Source organism: Marmota flaviventris, chromosome 17 (assembly GCF_047511675.1).
Source record: "Marmota flaviventris isolate mMarFla1 chromosome 17, mMarFla1.hap1, whole genome shotgun sequence".
NCBI classification, from domain to species: domain Eukaryota; kingdom Metazoa; phylum Chordata; class Mammalia; order Rodentia; family Sciuridae; genus Marmota; species Marmota flaviventris.
Genome location: NC_092514.1, coordinates 55,719,112 through 55,739,028, shown reverse-complemented (window position 1 = coordinate 55,739,028; position 19,917 = coordinate 55,719,112). Strand labels below are relative to the sequence as shown.

General features: G+C 36.5%; 1 protein-coding gene across 2 annotated transcripts in view; it reads left to right on the top strand.

Moving 5' to 3' along the window:
* Positions 1-19,917, top strand: part of Fbxl20 (F-box and leucine rich repeat protein 20) — a 113,972-nt gene that overhangs the window by 45,452 nt on the left and 48,603 nt on the right. For both annotated transcript variants that reach the window (XM_071603524.1, XM_027923138.2), the window contains exon 2: positions 12,142-12,203. In XM_071603524.1, coding sequence (XP_071459625.1) covers positions 12,142-12,203 — 62 coding nt within the window. The remainder of the gene's footprint in view (positions 1-12,141; positions 12,204-19,917) is intronic.

Sequence of the window (19,917 nt, the reverse complement as noted above, 5' to 3'; positions counted from 1 at the left end):
ATCCAATTTTAAGAGTAGGGATTTGCTGGGCTTGGTGGCTCAGGTGTGTAATTCCAAAGGCTCAGGAAGCTGAAACACAAACATCACAAGTTTGAGGCCAGTCTGGGCAACTTAGCAAGACCCTGTCTCGAAATAAAAAGAGTCGGGGATGTAGTTCATTGGTAGAGCACTCCTGGGCTCCATCACCAGTACTTTGAAAAAAGGTGGATGCATCTGGGATATATCTCAGCAGTGGAGTGTCCCTGGTTTCAGGCCCTAGTATGGTGGAGGGGAGTAGTTGTGGGGGAATGAGTCAAGGATCAGAATTAGGACTGGGAGTGTAGTTCAGTGGTAGAGTGCTTACCAATAATGTGCGAGGTCCTGGGTTCCATCCCAAGCACCACAATAGGGGGAAAAAGGATCTGAATAAATAATTCTCCAGAAAAAAAAATACACAAATGGCCAACTAGCACATAAAAAGATTTTCAACATTACTAGTCCTTAGGTAAGTGCAAATTGAAATCACAATGAAATACCACATTACAAATACTAGGTTGGCTATAATTTAACAAAGAGGAAAAACAGGGCTAAAAAAGCAAGGGTTGGCAAGGATATGGAGAAATGTGAACTCTTGTACATTGCTGATAGGAATGTGGAATGTCATAGCCACTATGGGAAACAGTTTGTTGATTTCTTTAAAATGACCATAATTCCACTCCATACCAAAAGAATTTAGAACAGTATTCACATACTGTGAATATATGCATAGTAATGTTTATAGCAATAATACAAGAGCCAAAAGGTTCGAACAACCCAAGTGTCCATTGACTTGTGAATGGGTAAACAAAACATGGTATACATACAATGGAATATTATTAAACCATTAAAATGAATAAAGTTCTGAGAGCCAGAACAATGTAAATAAGCTTCAAAAGCATTATAAAAAGATATGAAACTAGGTGTGGTTGTGCATGCTTGTAATCCCAGCAGCTGGGGAGGCTAAAACAGAAGGATTGCAAATTTGAGGCCAGCCTCAGCAATTTAGCAAGATACTGTCTCAAAATAAAAAATGCAAAGGGGTGGGTATGTAGCTAAGAAGTAGCAAGCCCCTGGGTTCCATTTCAATACTTCAAAAAGGAAAAAGAACCCAGTCATAAAAAATATCTCATACTGAATGATTTCATTTATATGAAATATTTAAAACAGGGAAATCCATAGGCAGAAAGCAGACTAGATGATATCCTGGGATGTGGGGGAATAGGGCTCAGATGATTACTTAATGGGTACAGGGAGATGAGAAAGTTTTGAAACTAGAAATAACTTTATTTTTATTAATGTGGTACTAAGGATCGAATGCATTGTCTCATACATGCTAGGCAAGCGCTCTTCCCCTGAACTCTAACACCAGCCCAAATTAGACATTTTAAAATGCTTCATTTTGTTTATAAGAATTTCTTGTCAAAATGGTTTTAAAAATGATTCTAGGGGTTCGGGATGTGGCTCAAGTGGTAGCATGCTCGCCTGGCATGCGTGGGGTACTAGGTTCGATCCTCAGCACCACATAAAAAGATTGTGTTCACCTAAAATTAAAAAATAAATATTTGGGGAAAAAAAGCAACAAAAATGATTAATTTTGTGTGTCAACTTTAGGGGACTAAAGGAGCCTAGATAACAGATAAATTATTTCTGGGTATGTCTGTGAGGGTGTTTAAGAGGTTGGTGTTTTAATCAGTAGACAAGATCTGCTCTTCTCTGAGGTGAGTAGGCATCATATAATCCATGGAAGCCCTGCATCGAACAAAAAGATGGAAAAAGGGAGAATTCTCTCTTCTTGATTTGAGGCATCTCTCTTCTCTTGCCCTTGTATATCAGAGCTCCTGGGCCTTTGGACTTGAACTAAATTACACCAGCTTACCATGAGCCAGCTTACCCAGAATAAATCTTTTCCTTCTTCCCGACCCCATCTCCTACCTCCTGTTGTTTCTGTTTCTCTGGAGAACCCTAATACTATGTTATTCAAAAACTGAGGCAAAATAAAAACATTCCCATTAGACAAAAGCACTCAGACAGTTTGTTGTTAGCAGATCTGCCTTGCATGAACTATTAAAGACTTTTCAAGCTGAAAGGATACAGATGGTAACTTGAAGAAAAAACACTGTAAATGTTAATTACAGAGGTATAAATATAAAAAACTGTAAATAAACTGTTCTTTTATTATTTTAACTGAATTAAAAGACATTTTCATAAGACTAATTAAAATTATAAAGTTGTGTTTATGAGATAAGTATGTAATGTATAATAGCAAAAGAAGGGAAGAAGTGGAGTTCTGTTGTAGCACAGTTTCTATATTTTACAGGAATTGATTTTTAGTAATCTGAAATAGATTATGATAAGCTATTGTAATTGCTAGAGCAACCATTAAGGAAATAAATACATGCATTTAAAAACAAAAACAGTGAAAGAAATATAATGACACACTAGAAAATATTTATTTAAAACACAAGGCAAGTAAAAGAGGAACAGAGTTACAAGAAATATAAGACATTTATTTATAAAATACGTAGAATGAGAGACATGTCTAACCAATCTTAAATAGATTAAATATTCAGTCAAAAGGCATATTTGTCACACTAAATAAAAAAGATTTAATTTTATTCTATGTAGAAGAAATACACTTTAGATTCAAAGGTACAAATAGGTTGAAAGTAAAATAATGGAAAGATGAGGTACTACATATACTAGAGTTGAACAATCCTAGAATGAAATAAAACTGTTTGATTCACAGTAGCTTCAGTAGCATCAAAAAGAATCAAATAGTGCCAGATGTGGTGACTGTAACTATAAAAATTGTAGAATAAGATATGGGATCTTATGAACTTGGGATAAGCAAACAATTCTTGTATGTAAGGTCAAAAAAGCATGAATCATCTGCACTCAGTGGCACACTCAGTTAATTCCAGCAACTCTGGAGACTGAAGCAGAAGGATTGCAAGTTTGGAAGCCAATCTCAGCAGTTCAGATGGCTAAAGGAAAAGAAGGGTAATAACCGTAACTACCCATACCACTATACAGCCAGTTTTTCTTTTTTTCTTTCCCTTTCTTTCCTTTCCTTTCCTTCCCTTTCTTTTCTTTCCCTTCCTTCCCTTTCCCTCCCTCCCTCCCTTCTTCCCTTCCTTCCTTCCTTCCTTCCTTCGATTTAACCCAGTACCCCCTGCTTTACCACTGAGCTTCATACCTGGACTTTTTTATTTTTTATTTTGAGACAGAATCTTGCTAAATTGCTGAGACTGGCCTCAGTCTTTCATTCCTCCTGCTTTAGCCTCCAGAGTTACTGGGATTAAAATCCTCAATTCTGTTTAATAACATTTCTAACATCCCGAAGATTTCTTATGCCTATCGGTAATTAATACCTATGCCCCTCCCCAGCCACAAGCAACCACTGCTTTGCTCAAGTACACCTGGTTGTACAGCCACTTGGGAAAATAATTGAGTGGTTTCTTCAAAAGTTTATTACAGGGCTGGGGCTGGGGCTCAGCAGTAGAGTATTCACCTACCACATGTGAAGCCCTGGGTTCAATCCTCAGCACCACATATAAATAAATAAATAAAATAAAGGGATTGTGTCAAACTACAACTAAAAAATAAATATTAAAAGAAAGTTTATTACAAACTTACTATATGACCCAGCAGTTCTTTACTTAGGAATCTATTCAAAAGCAGTGAACACATATTATTACCAAAAGATTTGTTGTTGTTATTTTTAATATTTATTTATGTTTTTAGTTATAGTTGGACACAATACCTTTGTTTTATTTATTTTTACATGATGCTGAGGATCAAACCCAGGGCCCTGCACGTGCTAGATGAGCTCTCTACCACTGAGCCACAACACCAGCCCCACAAAAGATTTGTTTTGAGAGTGATCATAGCAACATTATTCATAATATGCAAACATTGAAAGCATTTTAAATGTCTATCAGTTAGTGGATAAACAGCATAGAATTATTTCATACATTGGGATTCTATTCAGCAATCAAGTGGAACAATCTTCCCTGCATTAGGGAAGAATCTCAACAACATTTTTATAAGAGTTAAAGCAGCCAGATACAAAAGATGGCCTATTATATAATTTCATTTTTTGGATTTACATGGATTGTATATGAAAAAAGAAAATCTGCAAAGACAGAAAACAAAGAAGTGTTTGCTGTTGACTGGGGAGAAACATGGGATTGATTACAGATAGGGCATAAGAGATCTTGGGGGTGTTAGAATGTTATAAAACAGAATTGTGAGGATTTCAACATTTGTGGATTTTCTAAAAATCATTAAAGTTTATGCTTAATGCCAGTAAATTTTATGTATGTGAATTATACCACAATAAGGCTATTTTTAAAATATTGTATACACATGAAATTCCATGGCAGTGAAAACTTTTAGTAATTATTACTTTGGAGGGACTGCGATGGGGAATGAGCCCAATGTTTCAAGCATTACTTTAAAAAAATTTAATGTAGCTAACATCCATTGAAATAAATGAGCCATAAGCAAGATCTCTGAACTTTTGTTTTTCCAAATATTTTATTTTCATTTGCTTATTTCTTCAGATATTTTAATTGTTATTTTATTTGTTGCAATGATATTTAACCTGTTTCTGTATTGCTGTCATTCACATCTTTTTTGCAAATGGATAACATTCAATTCGATATTTTTATTGTAGTTTTTTGGTTTTTTGCATGGCACTCTACTATAGAGATACAGAGTTAAAAAGCCACAGAAGCCTGCTGGGACTTTAGAGTCAAAAAGAGGGATTAGACTACTTCCAGATCCCTACAGTATAAATAACATTCATTGACTCAGCAATCTCTAGGCACTGTTGATTGCTGACTATATTGTGGTGAACTAAATAGACAAGGTCCCTTTCCTGTGTCTGTATAAAGGACATCATGTTAGTTCAGAACTGGTGTTTAGGAATCTAGGTAAGATTAGGAAATGTTTCATGAGATATTTTCCTCTTATTGATTGTATTTTACTATATCTCATCAAATCAAAGATGCCACAAATTAAAACGCACCATTATCTTTTACACCTCAAAGTACATTTAATTAGAAGATGTGTCCTTATTTCACAGATATTCAAATGTAGAAGATGCCTTTAAATTTCTAATTATAGTAAAATACATGTAGTTTAAAATTAACCATCTTAGCTGATTTAAGTATACAGTTCAGTAATATTAATAAAGTACATTCATAATGTTGTATAACCAGTCTTCAGAACTCTTTTTACAAATAAAAGATACCCCTCCTTTTTTCTTGGTACTGGGGATGCTTAACCACTGAGCCATATCCCCTTTCTGTCTTTTATTTTAAAGACAGGTTTCTTAGGGCCTTGATAAGTTGCCCAGGCTGCCCTTGAATTTTCGATCCTCCTGCCTCAACCTCCTGAGTTGCTGGAATTACAGGAGTGCACCACAATGCCCAGCTAAAACAGAAGATAGGGGATGGGGATGTGGCTCACGTGGTAATGGCTCGCCTGGCATGCCCGGGTTGTTGGGTTCTATCCTCAGCACCACATAAAATAAAATAAAGATGTTATGTCCACCGAAAACTGAAAAATAAATATTAAAAAATATTCTCTCTCTCTCTTTAAAAAGAAAAAAATAATAAAACAATTAAAAAAATAATAAAACAGAAGATACCTTTTAAAATCAAAATATTAGCTGGATGTACTGGCACACACCTATAATCCCAATGTCTCAGGATTAGTTAGTAGATTAAGCTGCATATGTCAAGAGACTGAAATTAAAAGTTGCTTTAAAATGACAGAAATGTATTTTCTCCCATGTCCTCGATGGGTGTGGTGTCACATGCCTGTAATCCCAGCAGCTCTGGAGGTTTAGACAGGAGGATTGTGAGTTCAAAGCCAGCCTCAGCAACTCAGAGAGGCACTTAGCAACTCAGCGAGATCCTGTCTCTAAATAAAGTATAGAAAAGGGCTAGAGATGTGGCTCAGTGGTTGAGCACCCCTGGGTTCAATCCTCATTGCCAAAAGAAACAAACAAACAAACAAAAACCAAAAAACTATGCCCTTCAACTTCATGATATAAGATAGAGTTCCAATCATCCTAACCATACTCTAAGCAGCAGAATTGAGAAGGGAGGAAAGAAGTGGCATGCCTTCTCTAAGGACATGACTGAAATTGCATGTCTCATTACTTTTTTAAAAATAGTTTTGGTTGTAGATGGATACAATACCTTTATTTTATTTATCTTCATATGTGGTACTGAGGATTCAACCCACACTAAGCAAGCGCTCTTATCACTGAGCTACAACCCCAACTGTCTCACTACTTTACATCACAATAGGCAGGTCTCAGTTAATGGGACATATCAAGCTTCAAGGAAGATACAACCTTCTTGTGGTACATGGTGGTGCAGGCCTGTAATCCCAGTTACTTGGGAGGATGAAAGAGGTGAATGAAAAGTTTGAGGCCAGCTAAGCAATTTGCAAGACCCTGTCTCAAAAATAAAAAAGGACTTGATGCAGCCCTGTGGGAAAGCAACTTTGGGCTCAATTGCCAGTACCACAAAAGGAAAAAAAAAAAAAATGAAAATACAGTCTTCTTTCTGCACAGCCCTGTTCTAGCTAAAAATTAATAATTCTTTGTATCATTTATAAAGCTTGAATAAAAAGGTCAAAAATCTTTTAAAACCCTTTTTAGGGCTTCATGATTTTGAGCAGCAGGGGTCACTGTTGAGCAAGTATTTTTCTTGTTTCGGTGTTCTGTCTGCTCTTTTTCTACCAATTCTGGCTTTAAAAAATCTTGAAATTGTTCCTTCGGTCTTATTTGTGTGCTCAGTATTCAAATTAATCATGTTAATAAACTATGCCCCAAAATATGCCAACAGATTTGAATGACATCTCTCCCGCTCAAAAAAAAAACAAACAAAACTTTCTTCTATAAAATGATGTAATACCAATTTGGGACAAGTTGTTTCAAAACTATAATTCCTCAGCTACATAATTTGTAGAAAAAAATTACAATTTTATGTAAGTAAAGAATCTATGCAAATATATGACAAATCACTTAGGTTTGGGTTTGAGTGTTTTTTGTTTTGAATTCAGGGCAATTAATCACTCAGCCACATCCCAGTCCTGTTTTGTATTTTATTTAGAGACAGGATCTCACTGAATTGCTTGGGTCCTTGCTAAGTTGCTGAGGCTGACGTTGAATTTGTGATACTCCAGGCTCCCAAGCTGCTGGAATTATGGGCATGCACCACTTCGCCCAGCTCAAATCGCTTAGTTTTTGTTTTGTTTTGTTTGGTACTGGAAATTGAACTCAGGGGCACTTGACAAGAGAGCCACATCCCCACCCCTACTTTGTATTTTCTTTAGAGACAGGGCCTCACTGAACTTAGCGCCTCGCTTTTGCTGAGGCTACTTTTGAGCTTGTGATTCTCCTGCCTCAGCTTCCCAAGCCACTGGGATTATAGGTGTGTGCCACTGTGCGTGGCTCAAACACTTAGTTTTTAAGAACCTGCATATTTAAGACAATTCTATTCCTAAAAGACGACTTTTGATAGTATCTGCTTACTTAGGTTATGTTGAACTTCCTTGAAACAATAAGGAATGAACATTATAGTTGCTTCATGTTTTTCCTATGACTGCTTCCTTGTAATTGTGAGTAGATTACAAAAATATATTATTATATATCTGTACGTTCATATAATACTAATATACCTCTAGTTCAGCTACTTGGGAGGCTAAGACAAGATAACTTGAGCCCAGGAGTTCAGGAGCAGCCTAGACAACATAGAAAGATCCTGTCTCTTAAAAATAAATATTAAGAAAATAAAATCAGATTATGAAAGAATGTCAAATGTTAAACTTTTATTCACTGGCCTATAAATAATATGCCTAAAATTTTTCACAAATTTGTTGTAATGCCTTGATCCAAAATGTTTTGACACCCCTTTATGTTTTTGTGTGAGAAACTTAGAATTTGTGTTCAGCTGAAATAGTAAAATAACTGCAACAGTTATATTCTGTCAATTCTGTGAACCATTGTTTTATGAAAAATAGTTTACTAGAAAGGGTTTACTAGATAAAGCATTTAATATTGCTTTGTGTCTACCTTCTAAGGTTATTTCCTAAGATCCATTGCTACATTTAATTGATGTTAAATGTTCTCTTTTCTCGCCAATGACCCACACACAAAGATGAACTTGGTTTAAAAGAGCTGGCTGCAATATTAAGCTAAGAAAGCCAAGAAAAGACACACAGAGAGTAGTTTTCAAAAGTTTTCCAGTTGAGGGAGAGAGAGCTCTGCGACCTTAAGGATCAGCTTCCACACTGGACAGAACCCTGGAAAAGAGACAGTGAGCCCCAAGTTTTCTTTATTTTATAGCAGAGACATCAGAGGGGGATAAGGTTTCAAGGGTAGAGTCTTGTTTAGTGATGTCTCCTGGTCAGCAGATTGATTGACATCATGGTGAGTCACATCCATCTCAGGTGGTGTGTGGGATTTTAGGCAGAGCTGAGGCGGAGCCGCACCTGTATCATGTATTCAGTCCCTGACAGGGAGTTTGCAGAGCCAAGCCTATCCCTTCAAGAGGCTACTATGTGTAACACAATCCACACACAGCCTGCGGACAGCTGGTGACACTGGTTTTGTTAGAAGTGTAAATTCTTGAGTTCTGAGACTCTCTATCTAATTTTTCTGGTCCATTGGTTCTCACGTTTTAGGGTACATCATATCACCTTGAAGTTTTTTTAAGGTACAGATTGCCTCCATTTCCCTTCCTCTACCATTCCCCCAGGTACTCATTCTATAGGTCTGGGGTCCAACCCAAGAATTTGTATTTCTAACAAGTTCTGTGGTTAACGCTGATGCCCTTGGTCAGAGGACCACATTTTGTGAACCACTGATCTATTCTTTACAAACTTAAAGTAGGATACTTATGTGCAAAAGGAAGGAGTGAGGGATATATAAATCTGCATAGATATCCCATACATGTGCTGTTTCCCAGATATTCCCAGGTTTATGTGTCCCTTTCCCCTTCTTCACATACCATCATACTCTTATAGAGGCAGCAACATGCAGTCTATATAATAGACTGTACTAGGAAAATATAAACTTTTAAATTTTTTGTTCTTTTGTTTTATATCTACAGTTAAAGAAGAAATCATGTGAACAACACATAGCATGTTTATTTTATTAATATTTATTTTTTAGTTTTAAGTGGACACAACATCTTTATTTTACATTTATGTGGTGCTGAGGATCAAACTCAGTGCCTCAAACATGCTAGGCAAGCACTCTACCACTGAGCCACAACCCCAGCCCCAGCATGTTTATTTTTTAATTTACATTACCATGTATTCAAAGGAGCAGAGTATCTTATTAGGAGAGACATAGCATTTAATAGAACACTTTGAGTATACAGAATAATGATTATGCCTTTTTTTTTTTTCTCTTTCCCTTTCTGCTACTGGGAACTGAACCCAGATGTGCATACCCTTAACCCTTTTTCATTTTCATTTTGAAAAAGGATCTCACTAAATTGCTGAGGTCTTGAACTTCCAATCCTCCTGCCTCAGTCTCCTGAGGAGCTGGGATTATAGGTGTGCACCACCATACCCAGTTGATACTTTACTTTTTGTAGTTGTTGTTTTTTTTTTTTTTAAAGAGAGAGTGAGAGAGAGAGAGAGAATTTTAATATTTATTTTTAGTTTTCAGAGGACACAACATCTTTGTATGTGGTGCTGAGGATTGAACCCGGGCCGCACGCATGACAGGCGCGCGCGCCACCGCTTGAGCCACATCCCCAGCCCTACTTTTTGTAGTTTTGAATTGGGCATAGTGCTAAGAGGTTGGATATTTAGTGATAATATTTTGCTTTTACAGACTTCATTTCCCACCCTGGAGATCTCAAGCTTATTAATGTGTGTTGTTTACAGTCCAACTCCAAGTGTCTCTTAGGTCGTAATCTTTGATATTCTAGCTATTTTTGCAAGATGTTAGTTATATCATCTGTCCTTGATTATTTAGCTTTTAAAATACATGACAATTTTATGTATTCGTACTTAATTATAGGTGTACTCAGGGCTGGGTGAGTTGGCACCCCCTATAATCCCAGTGACTTGGGAGACTGAGGCAGGAGAATAGCAAGATAATTTTCTAAAGAATTTATTTTCAGGCTGGGGATGTAGCTCAGTGGGAGAGCACTTTGCCTAGGATACATGAGACCCTGGGTTTGAGCCTCAGTACCACAAAAAAAAAAGAAGAAGAAGAAGAAGAACTTAATTGTCAGTACTCTCATTTCTGTAATCTGTTGCACTGATAGTTGCTAAATGATCCTACTTTTGGTCACCAAGTATTATTGCTTCTTTTAAGAATCCTTATCTTCAAGCCATGGGTGATAGCTCATGCTTGTGATCCTAGCTATTGGGAGGCCAAGACTAGCAAATTTGAGGCCAGCCTGGACAATTTAGCCAGAGAAAAGAAAAAAAAGGGATGGGTATGTAGCTCAGTGGTACATATCCCTAATATGGGATGAGGAGAGAATACTTTCCTTCAGTTTCTTTATTTATTCCCATTGCCCCAGCATCGTCTTCTACTTGTATTATAATTTCAGTGGCTATATCTTCTCACTACCATTCCGGAGTTCAGTTTAATTTTTTCAGATTCTTCTTCCCTACTTTGTTGTTTCAAATTTCTAGCCTGGTATATAAGTTTCCTCATGATCCAGCCCCACCATGCTTAACAATTAATTCATTAGATTTATTGAGTTCAACAATATATCAGGCATTGTACTCAGCCCTGGAAATATGGTATATGTGACAGCATACTGTGTACCCTCCAAGAGCTTTCCATTTATGTGGAAGGTATTTTATTAAAGTTATTAGAAAATATTTATTATGTAATTAATCTTTAAATATCTGAGATGGGGTACTGCATTCTATTCATTGTTTCTCCTTCCCATCTGCTTCCCCTTCACTAGTTTCTCTACTTTGAATTTTAATGAACTATCTGGACCTTCTTATGGCTCCTTTATTTTGTACTGTTAATCTCTTGTTTGTGTGTTATCACTCTCCTTTTTTTCCTAATTAATTTTGATATTCCTTTAAGAACCAATTTAGATATATCTGCAGGCAGAATTAGTTGTCCCATCTTTTGTTTTGATATACATCTCAATAAGTGAATTATTTGTTTCTGTTTTCTTTATTGTAGAGCAAGAGCTCTTTAAGGACAGAGATATCTTTGTGTCTCATTGCCTAGAAAAGTGCCTGATATTTACAGGGTGTCAGTAATGTTCATTACATGAAATCAAGAGGAATTTTTGCAATACTAATAGCAGGGATTGAATTTAAATTGGCTTCAGTGGCATGTGTATTTGTTGATTTTTACAGTACTTTTTACTCGATATATGTATTTGCTTTTTTACATGGCCTTACTAGACAAGCTTAGATTATGAACACCTTTGTGGCAAAAATGGTAGCTGTGTTTAAAAGTACTCATTGTGGATACTTAATGGCAGTGGTTAGAAAGCAGTTTTCTGCATGTTGTATCTTAAACACAAAAGAGACACATTCCAGGATTCTGAATATCTCCTTGAAAAAGTAAATGCAAGTCAGGTGTGGTCATTTTAAAGTAATCACTCTGCAATAATGTGACCTTGAGCAGTAACCTTTTGTAATTCCTTATCTTGAAAGTGAAGAATGGCATGAAGACTTAAAAACACTAATACATGAAAAACACTTATAGCAGTATCTGGCACATAATATTCTTCTATTATTTATTTTTCCCACTTTTATTTTTCAAGTTTTACATTACATTTTTCCACATTTCTTATTAGTACATTATAATTGTAAATAATTATGGAACTTGTTATATATTTGTGCTAGGTGAGCGCTCTACCACGAGCCATCATCCCAGCCCCCAGCACTTTTTTCTGTTAGTTCTTTATCTCAAAAGATGGAATGAAATGCCTCAAAACTTTTTTGAAGCCCAAAGCATCTCTGAAAATACTATTTAGGCTTACAATGTCCACTATAATTTTTTTAAGTCTCCTGGGAGGATTATCTCTGAACTATTGAGTTGAATATAGTATAAAATGTTAAGTAAACTTGACACTGTTGACAGTGATTTTGTTTTTGCAGATGTTCTCAAATAGTGATGAAGCTGTAATCAATAAAAAACTTCCCAAAGAACTCCTATTACGGTAAGTCTGAATGCTAATTTTGAGTGGTTCGTTTTTTGTTTTGAGTATATATTATTTGTGTATTTAAATTGTTTTTTAGATTTGTTGTCAGTTTTCATTTATGTAAAGTCTTACCTGGTTTGTTTCAATCCCTCTACTGGGGATTGACCGAGGGCCTCATACATTGTAGACAAGTACTCTATACTGAGCTACATCTGCACCCCTTTTTATTTTGGGACACTCTTATTACATTGCCATGGCTGCCCTTGAACTTGCGATTTCTTTCCTCAGCCTCCTTAGGAGCTAGGATTATCCACCATGCCTGGCTTGATTTTTTTGTTGTTGTTGTTTTGTTATTGTTTTTGTGCCAGGAATTGAACCCAAGGACACTTAACAACTGAGCCACAATCCCAGCCCTTTTTATTTTTTATTCTGAGACAGTGTCTTCTTGGGTTACTTAGGGCCTCACTGAGTTAGTGAGGCTCACCTGGAACTATCTTATTCCACATTTTTTAGGTGTGAGTCAAGATATTTGAAAGTTTAATTTAGTAGCAGTTTTTCCAACTTACATCTATATTTGATTTTGTTTATTAATTTTACCTTTGCCCTATTCTTGTATATAGGTGGTATTGAGATAGGGTCTTGCTAAGTTGCTTAGAGTCCCATTGAATTGCTGAGGCTGACCTCAAACTTGGGATCCTCCTGCCACCAAGTGGATGGGATTATAGGCATGTGCCCACCATGTCCAGCTTACACATGGAGTGGAGCAATAAAAAAATTATTAAAGAAATTTAGCCAAGAGATAAGGGTACTAGAGAGAATATTTTCTGTAATTCTTTAGAGTACAGCACTGTCTACCTCTCCTACCTCTGCCCTTTCTAGCTTTGGTTACTGTTTTTGACACCAGTATAGTACCTTTTGATGAGCTATAAGGTCTTTTCTTAACAGAGAGATGAATCAGATGAAGATAAATTCCTAAATCATCCTGCTTTTTTACCAACAACTCCTCAAATTCCAGTGGCTTTTTTTCTAAGGCTGAGGGCAAGTGCACAAAAGACAAAGTCAGAGCATACAAGTGCTTAGAGCCAAACATTATGGCAAGTATCAGTCCATAGCCTCAGCTCTTGGGAAGCTGAGGTGGAAGGATCTCTTGAGCCCCAGGGTTCAAAACCAGGAAAAAAAAAACAAAAACAGGGGGTCAGGGGAAGAAGGAAGGAAGTTAGGATTGTGCAAAGGGGAGTGGGGGAAGGGGTGGGACTGTGGGGATAGGAAGGACAGTAGAATGAGACAGAAATTATTACCCTATATACATGTATGATTACACTACCAGTAAGACTCTGCACCATGTACATCCAGAGGAATGAGAAGTTGTGCTCCATTTGTGTATAGTGTGTCAAAATGCATTCTACTGTCATGTGTAACTAATTAGAACAAATTTTAAAAAAAAGATAATAAATAAACAAAAACAAAAAACCCCCCTCTGCTTAGATGTGTGGAATATAGCTCACATTCACTTATGTTCCATTGCCACATGTCCAAGCCTAACATTTATAGAGTGGAAGAGTATATAGGTGAATGAATCTGTGAATATATATGAATTTATCATGTATATACAGACATATATGAACTTTCTAATTCTACCTGTTCTCCTCACTCTTAGGCACTGGGCAGAGTGAAGAGTAACATAACTATATCCTAGTACTGCTACTGCCTCTCAGGTTAGGACACTACCAGCCATGCCAGGGTTTGGGAGTGAGAAAAGTTAGAAATATCTGTCCTTTCTTAGTAGTCTTGAGTTGAGTGGTTGGGAAAAAGGAAATTGAAGAAAGAAGGCATGTGTTTGACTTCTCACATTGGAACACTAGAGGTATTTTATCCTTAGTAACATTTTTGTCAATGAGAATTTGGTTCTAATGTATATATATTATATTGGTACTGACCAATGTGTGCATTATGGGTTAAATTAGCTCCTTTCTAAGCTAAGCAGGAAACTTCACTACTGTTAGGATTTCTAGGGGAAATTAGTTGAGTTCCAAACAATCAATTCTGAACTTAAAGTTGAAAACAAGTTCCTTCCTAAATTGGAGATCAGATGAAAAAGGGAAACTGACATAAAACATACTACTTATTAGTGCATTTAGATATATAAAACAATTAGTTTAATCTTTGTTTAAATCATTGAAGACAAAGAGGAAAGAGGCTTTTTTTTTTTTGCGCTATTGGGTATTGAACCCAGGGACATTCCACTACTGAGCTATATCCCCAGCCCTTTTTATTTTTTATTTTGAGACTTGCTAACTTTTTTGCTAATTGCTAAGGCTGACATCAAACTTGGGATCCTCAGCCTCTCAAGCTGCTGGGATTATAGGTGTGCTCCACCATGCCTCGCTGGAAAGAGGCTTTGATATATTTGACATTAAACTGGACAGATAGGGCTGGGGATGTGGCTCAAGCGGTAGCGCGCTCGCCTGGCATGTGTGCGGCCCAGGTTCAATTCTCAGCACCACATACAAAGATGTTGTGTCCGCCAAATACTAAAAAATAAATATTAAAATTCTCTCTCTCTCTCCCTCTCTCTTTAAAAAAAAACTGGACAGATAACTATTGGTCAGTGGTTAAATATTAATAAATTTAGTTTGGGGCATTTGTAATTTTAAGAAATTCATCTATTTATGTTTGTTTGTTTTTGGTACTGGGAGTTGAACCCAGGGGCACTTAACCATTGAACCACATTCCAGCTCTTTTTATTTATTTATTTTTTAAATGTTGAGACAAGGTCTTGTAAGTTGCTTAGAGACTAGCTTAGTTGCTGATGCTGGATTTATTTATTTTTTATTTTTATTTTTTTTAGAGAGAGAGAGAGAGAATTTTAATATTTTATTTTTTTAGTTTTCGGCGGACACAACATCTTTGTTTGTATGTGGTGCTGAGGATCGAACCCGGGCTGCATGCATGCCAGGCAAGCGCACTACCACTTGAGCCACATCCCCAGCCCTGATGCTGGATTTAAACTTGGCAATCCTCCTGTCTCAGCTTTCTGAGTCACTGGGATTGCAGGCATATGCCACCACACCCAGATGTTTCTTACTTTTCTATATTTCTATATTTATTTCACAAAGGCTTTAATTACAGAAAATAAATATTTTTTTTAAGTACTGGGGATTGAACCCAGAGGCACTTTACTACTGAGCCAAATCCCCAGCCTATTTTTATTTTTTTTATTTTGAGACAGTCTTGCTAAGTTACTATGAGATTCACTAAGTTACTGAAGCTGACCTCAAACTTAAGATCCTCCTTCTGCAGCTTTCTGAGTTCCTGGGATTACTTATCTTTTCCAATATTTAATTTTTTTATTCCTTACTTTATAATCTCCAAGGTAATGTTGAATGGAGATGATTCTATAGGTCAGTCCTATCTTGTTCCTAATCTTAATGGAAATCTTTTTTTTTAATGCTACCCTTAAATATACAGGATTTTGAAAAAAAAAAACCTTTATTGTATCATAGTATCACTTTATAATCCTTTTCACTTAATGTATCATGGACTTCTATATATGGAAGTAAATATAACTTGACCAAATCATTTATTGTGGCTGTGCAGTACTCCATAGTAGAAGCATACTAATTGTTTTAAAATAATTTACCTTCTGTTAGGTGCTAAGTGTTTTCCCCACCAATTTACTAACATGACACAGCTTAAGTGATTTTTCTTCTTGCAAATCTTTGAAACCATCCATATTTGTCTTATTAGTATAATATCCTGTCATGAATTATTAAAACAAAGAATATAATTTTCTTTAACATTTTTAAACTTACAGAAAAGTTGCAAGTCCAGTACAAAAGCCCTTTTCATTTGCAAGTAAATTTCTGACAGGATCTCCCATCAATTGCCCTGCTTCCTATAAATAAGAAAAATATCTGGAAACACCTTTCTTTGTTTTCTTTGGTACTGGGACTTGAACCCAGGGGGTCTTTTTCACTTAGTTACATCCTCAGGTCTTCCCCCCTTCAAAACAGGTGTTTAATATAAAAATTCTACAATTAGTTTATTATAGATTTTCATAAAAATTTTTAAATAATTTCTATCTGTACTCCAAAAAAAGGTGTTCTACCTTTTATAGTCTTCACTGGCAGTGCATTCTGATGGTAAAGAGAACATCTTACAAATATTCCAGATGATTTGATTAGAATGTATGAAGAGCCTGGTATGGTGGCGCACTGCTGTAATCCCAGCGGTGCAAGAGGCTGAGGCAGGAGGATCATGAGTTCAAAGCTAGCCTCAACAATTTAGTGAGACCCTAAGCAACTTAGCAAGACCCTGTCTTTAAATCAAAAAAAAAAAAAAAAAAAAAGAAGATAGAGTAAAAACCAGAGTCCCTAGAGTAAATTATTAAAAAAGACTTGTTTGGTCAAGTTTAAGTTTTAATATGGTTATAAACAGTAAAATATACTTGCATTGAATTTTTCAAAGCAAAAATGGTTTTTCCATTTTTTCATTTTGTTTATCTTTCCCAAAACACTTTTTTTTTTTTTTTGGTGGGGGGGTGGAGCCAGGGATTGAACGCAGGGGCACTTAACTACTGAGCCACATCCCAGCCCTATTTTGTATTTTATTTAGAGATAGGGTCTCACTGAGTTGCTTCCTCACCATTGCTGAGGCTGGCTTTGAACTTGTGATCCTCATTTCTCAGCCTCCCAAGCCACTGGGATTACAGGTGTGTGCCACCACACCTGATTCCCAAAACACTGTTTTTTAAAAAAATATTTATTTTTTTAGTTGGAGGTAGAATCTCCTTACAGAATCCAAAGTGGTCCTAATTAAAGGCAGGTCTACTAAATACCTGAGTCCTTGTTTGAATCTCTTCATCACCTCACAACAGACGGCACAAAGGCTTTAATTACAGAAAAGAAATATATTTTTTTAGGTACTGGGGTTTAAACCCAGAGGCACTTTACCACTGAGCCACATCCCCAGCCTATTTTTATTTTTTTATCTCGAGACAGTCTTGCTTGCTAAGTTTCTGAGAGACAGCATTAAATTACTGAAGCTGACCTCAAATTCATGATCCTCCTTCCTCAGCTTCTTGGGTTGCTGGGATTTCAGGGGTGCACCACTGCATCTGGCTCCAATAATGTCTTTTTAAAAAATATTTATTTATTTTTTAGTTGCAGTTGGGCACAATATCTTTATTTTATTTATTTATTTTTATGTGGTGCTGAGGATCGAACCCAGGGCCTCACACATGCTAGGTGAGCACTCTACCGCTGAGCCACAACCCCAGCCCTCCAATAATGTCTTGATAGCAAAACAGTCCAGTTCATAATCATTGTGTTGCTTTCGATTAATATCTTTTTTATAATAACTTTATTTTATTTATTATTTTTTTAATGTGCTGCAGAGGATCGAACCCAGTGCCTCATATGTGCTAAGGCAAGAGCTCTACCACTGAGCCATAACCCCAGCCTGATATCTAATTTTTTTTTCTAAATATTTATTTTTTAGTTGGACACAATATCTTTATTTTTATGTGGTGCTGAGGATCAAACCCAGGGCCTCACATGTGCTAGGCGAGCAATCTACCACTGAGCCACAACCCCAGCCCCTAATATCTATCTTTAGTCTGAACAATTCCTCAGTATTTTGTTGATTTTGACACTTTTGAAGATTACAGTTCAGCCATTTTGTAGAACTTCCTTCAGTTTGAATTGTCTTATGTTGGGCTGGGGATGTGGCTCAAGCGGTAGTGCGCTCACCTGGCATGCGTTCGGCCCAGGTTCGATCCTCAGCACCACATACAAAGATGTTGTGTCCGCCGAAAACTAAAAAGTAAATATTAAAAAAAAATTGCATATTGACACTGATTAGAAGTTTGAAATCAAACCCTTGATTCAAATGTTGGTGAATTGTCTTATGTTTCCTGGTAATTAGATTCAGGTTATGCTTTTCTAGTAGAAAAAACACAGAAGTGATGCTATATACTTCTCTTTGTATCCTGTTAGTTGGCATATACTTTCAAGTTGACTTATTACTTTGTTCACTTTGATTAATAGACTAAAGCAGTGTCTGCCAGGCTTCTTTAATGGAAAGTTAAGTCTCTCTTTATAATTAATAAGTATTTTACAGGAAGTATTTTGAAACCATGTAAATATTTCCCTTCTCATTAAACTTTATTAATTTTTAGCTGTCTGAAGTTATGGTTTCCTTTGTAGTCAGTTAGTTATAAATTATTACTCAACATTTGTTTTGATATTTGAATTATCCCAGATTTTTCCAATGGGAGCCCTCAAGCTGGTTCCCATGAGTTTTTTTTTTTTAAATGTATTTTATGAGCTGTTGGTGGACTTTTATTTATTTTTAAGTGGTGCTGAGAATTGAACCTAGTGCCTCACACATGCCAGGCAAATGCTCTACCATTGAGCCACAACCCCAGCCCACCCGACATGAGGTTGTTAATGTTTTATTTTTGGGTTTTTGGTACCAGGACTTCAACCCCGGGGTGCTTAACCACTAAGCCATATTCCCAGCCCTTTTGATTTTCAATTTTAAGACAGGGCCTCCCTAGGTTGCTGAGGCTGGCCTCGAATTTGAGATTTTCCTGCAAGAGCCTCCCAGGTCACTGGGGATTATAAGCGTGTGCCACCACACCTGATGCCAATGACATTTGTCTTTTCTCTATAACCTTTGAGCACTTACTTGATTTCTGTTGCAAAATTTTTCAGGTTGATCTTTTTTTCTATGTTCCATTTCTCCAAGGAGCCCTGATAGCATTTGGTGAAGAGAGGAATTTAGAAATCAAAATCTGGATGCTAAATGTCCTCATTGTCATTGAGGCATTGCTACCCCAGGGCGCCAGCAAATAGCTTGGGAATATGAAAATACACACACACACACACACACACGTGTTCATACACTTTTATACTTATTTCTAATCTGTTAAAAACTGTTTCCTGGGCTGGGGCTGGGGCTTAGTGGCAGAGTGCTTACCTCGCATGTGTGAGGCACTGGGTTCAATCCTCAGCACCACATAAAAATAAATAAATAAAAAATAAAGGTATAGTGTCCATCAACAACTAAAAAAAAACAACTGTATTTCCACTGATAATTCTTAATTCTAATCAATTATTACATTCTGTCTAGTTTTCTCCTTTTCCAGATTTGTAACTTCCTTTTATGAAAGTGATAAACCAGACTTCTGTTATGGTTAATGTATATATTCAGTCCCCCAATAATAATCAGTCCTGCAGTACTGCTGCTCCCTCTCAATATGATCCATACTTCACCCCTGCAGGTTCAAACTCTGCATGCCAGGCCACAGTCCTTCTCTTGCACGGATACATTCTTATCCTGAATGGATTCCTGAGCCCACACTAGGTTTCTCCTCTGTGTGGGAGCCCTCTATTCCCTGCTCAGGCTCTGATGCTCATTTCCCAATATATTGTGTGAGGCCACACTCCTTATGGATCCTTACTTTACTTTGCTTGGATTTCGACGTACTGCTCAAGCTTTTGCCCCAGCCCGGAGTTGATGCTTACTTTGTTGTGCTCCCCGTTTTTTATCATAAAATTATTTTTTTTTGATTTTTTAAATCTATTTTGAAACACTGTGCTGTGCTCCTCTTAATACCCTTCCTTCTTTCTGTAGTAGAATGAAAGAACAACAACAAAATATATGTGTTTTTTGAAGAAACTTATATTATAAACAAATTATTTAAATCTTCGCCCATTTAATATTCTTT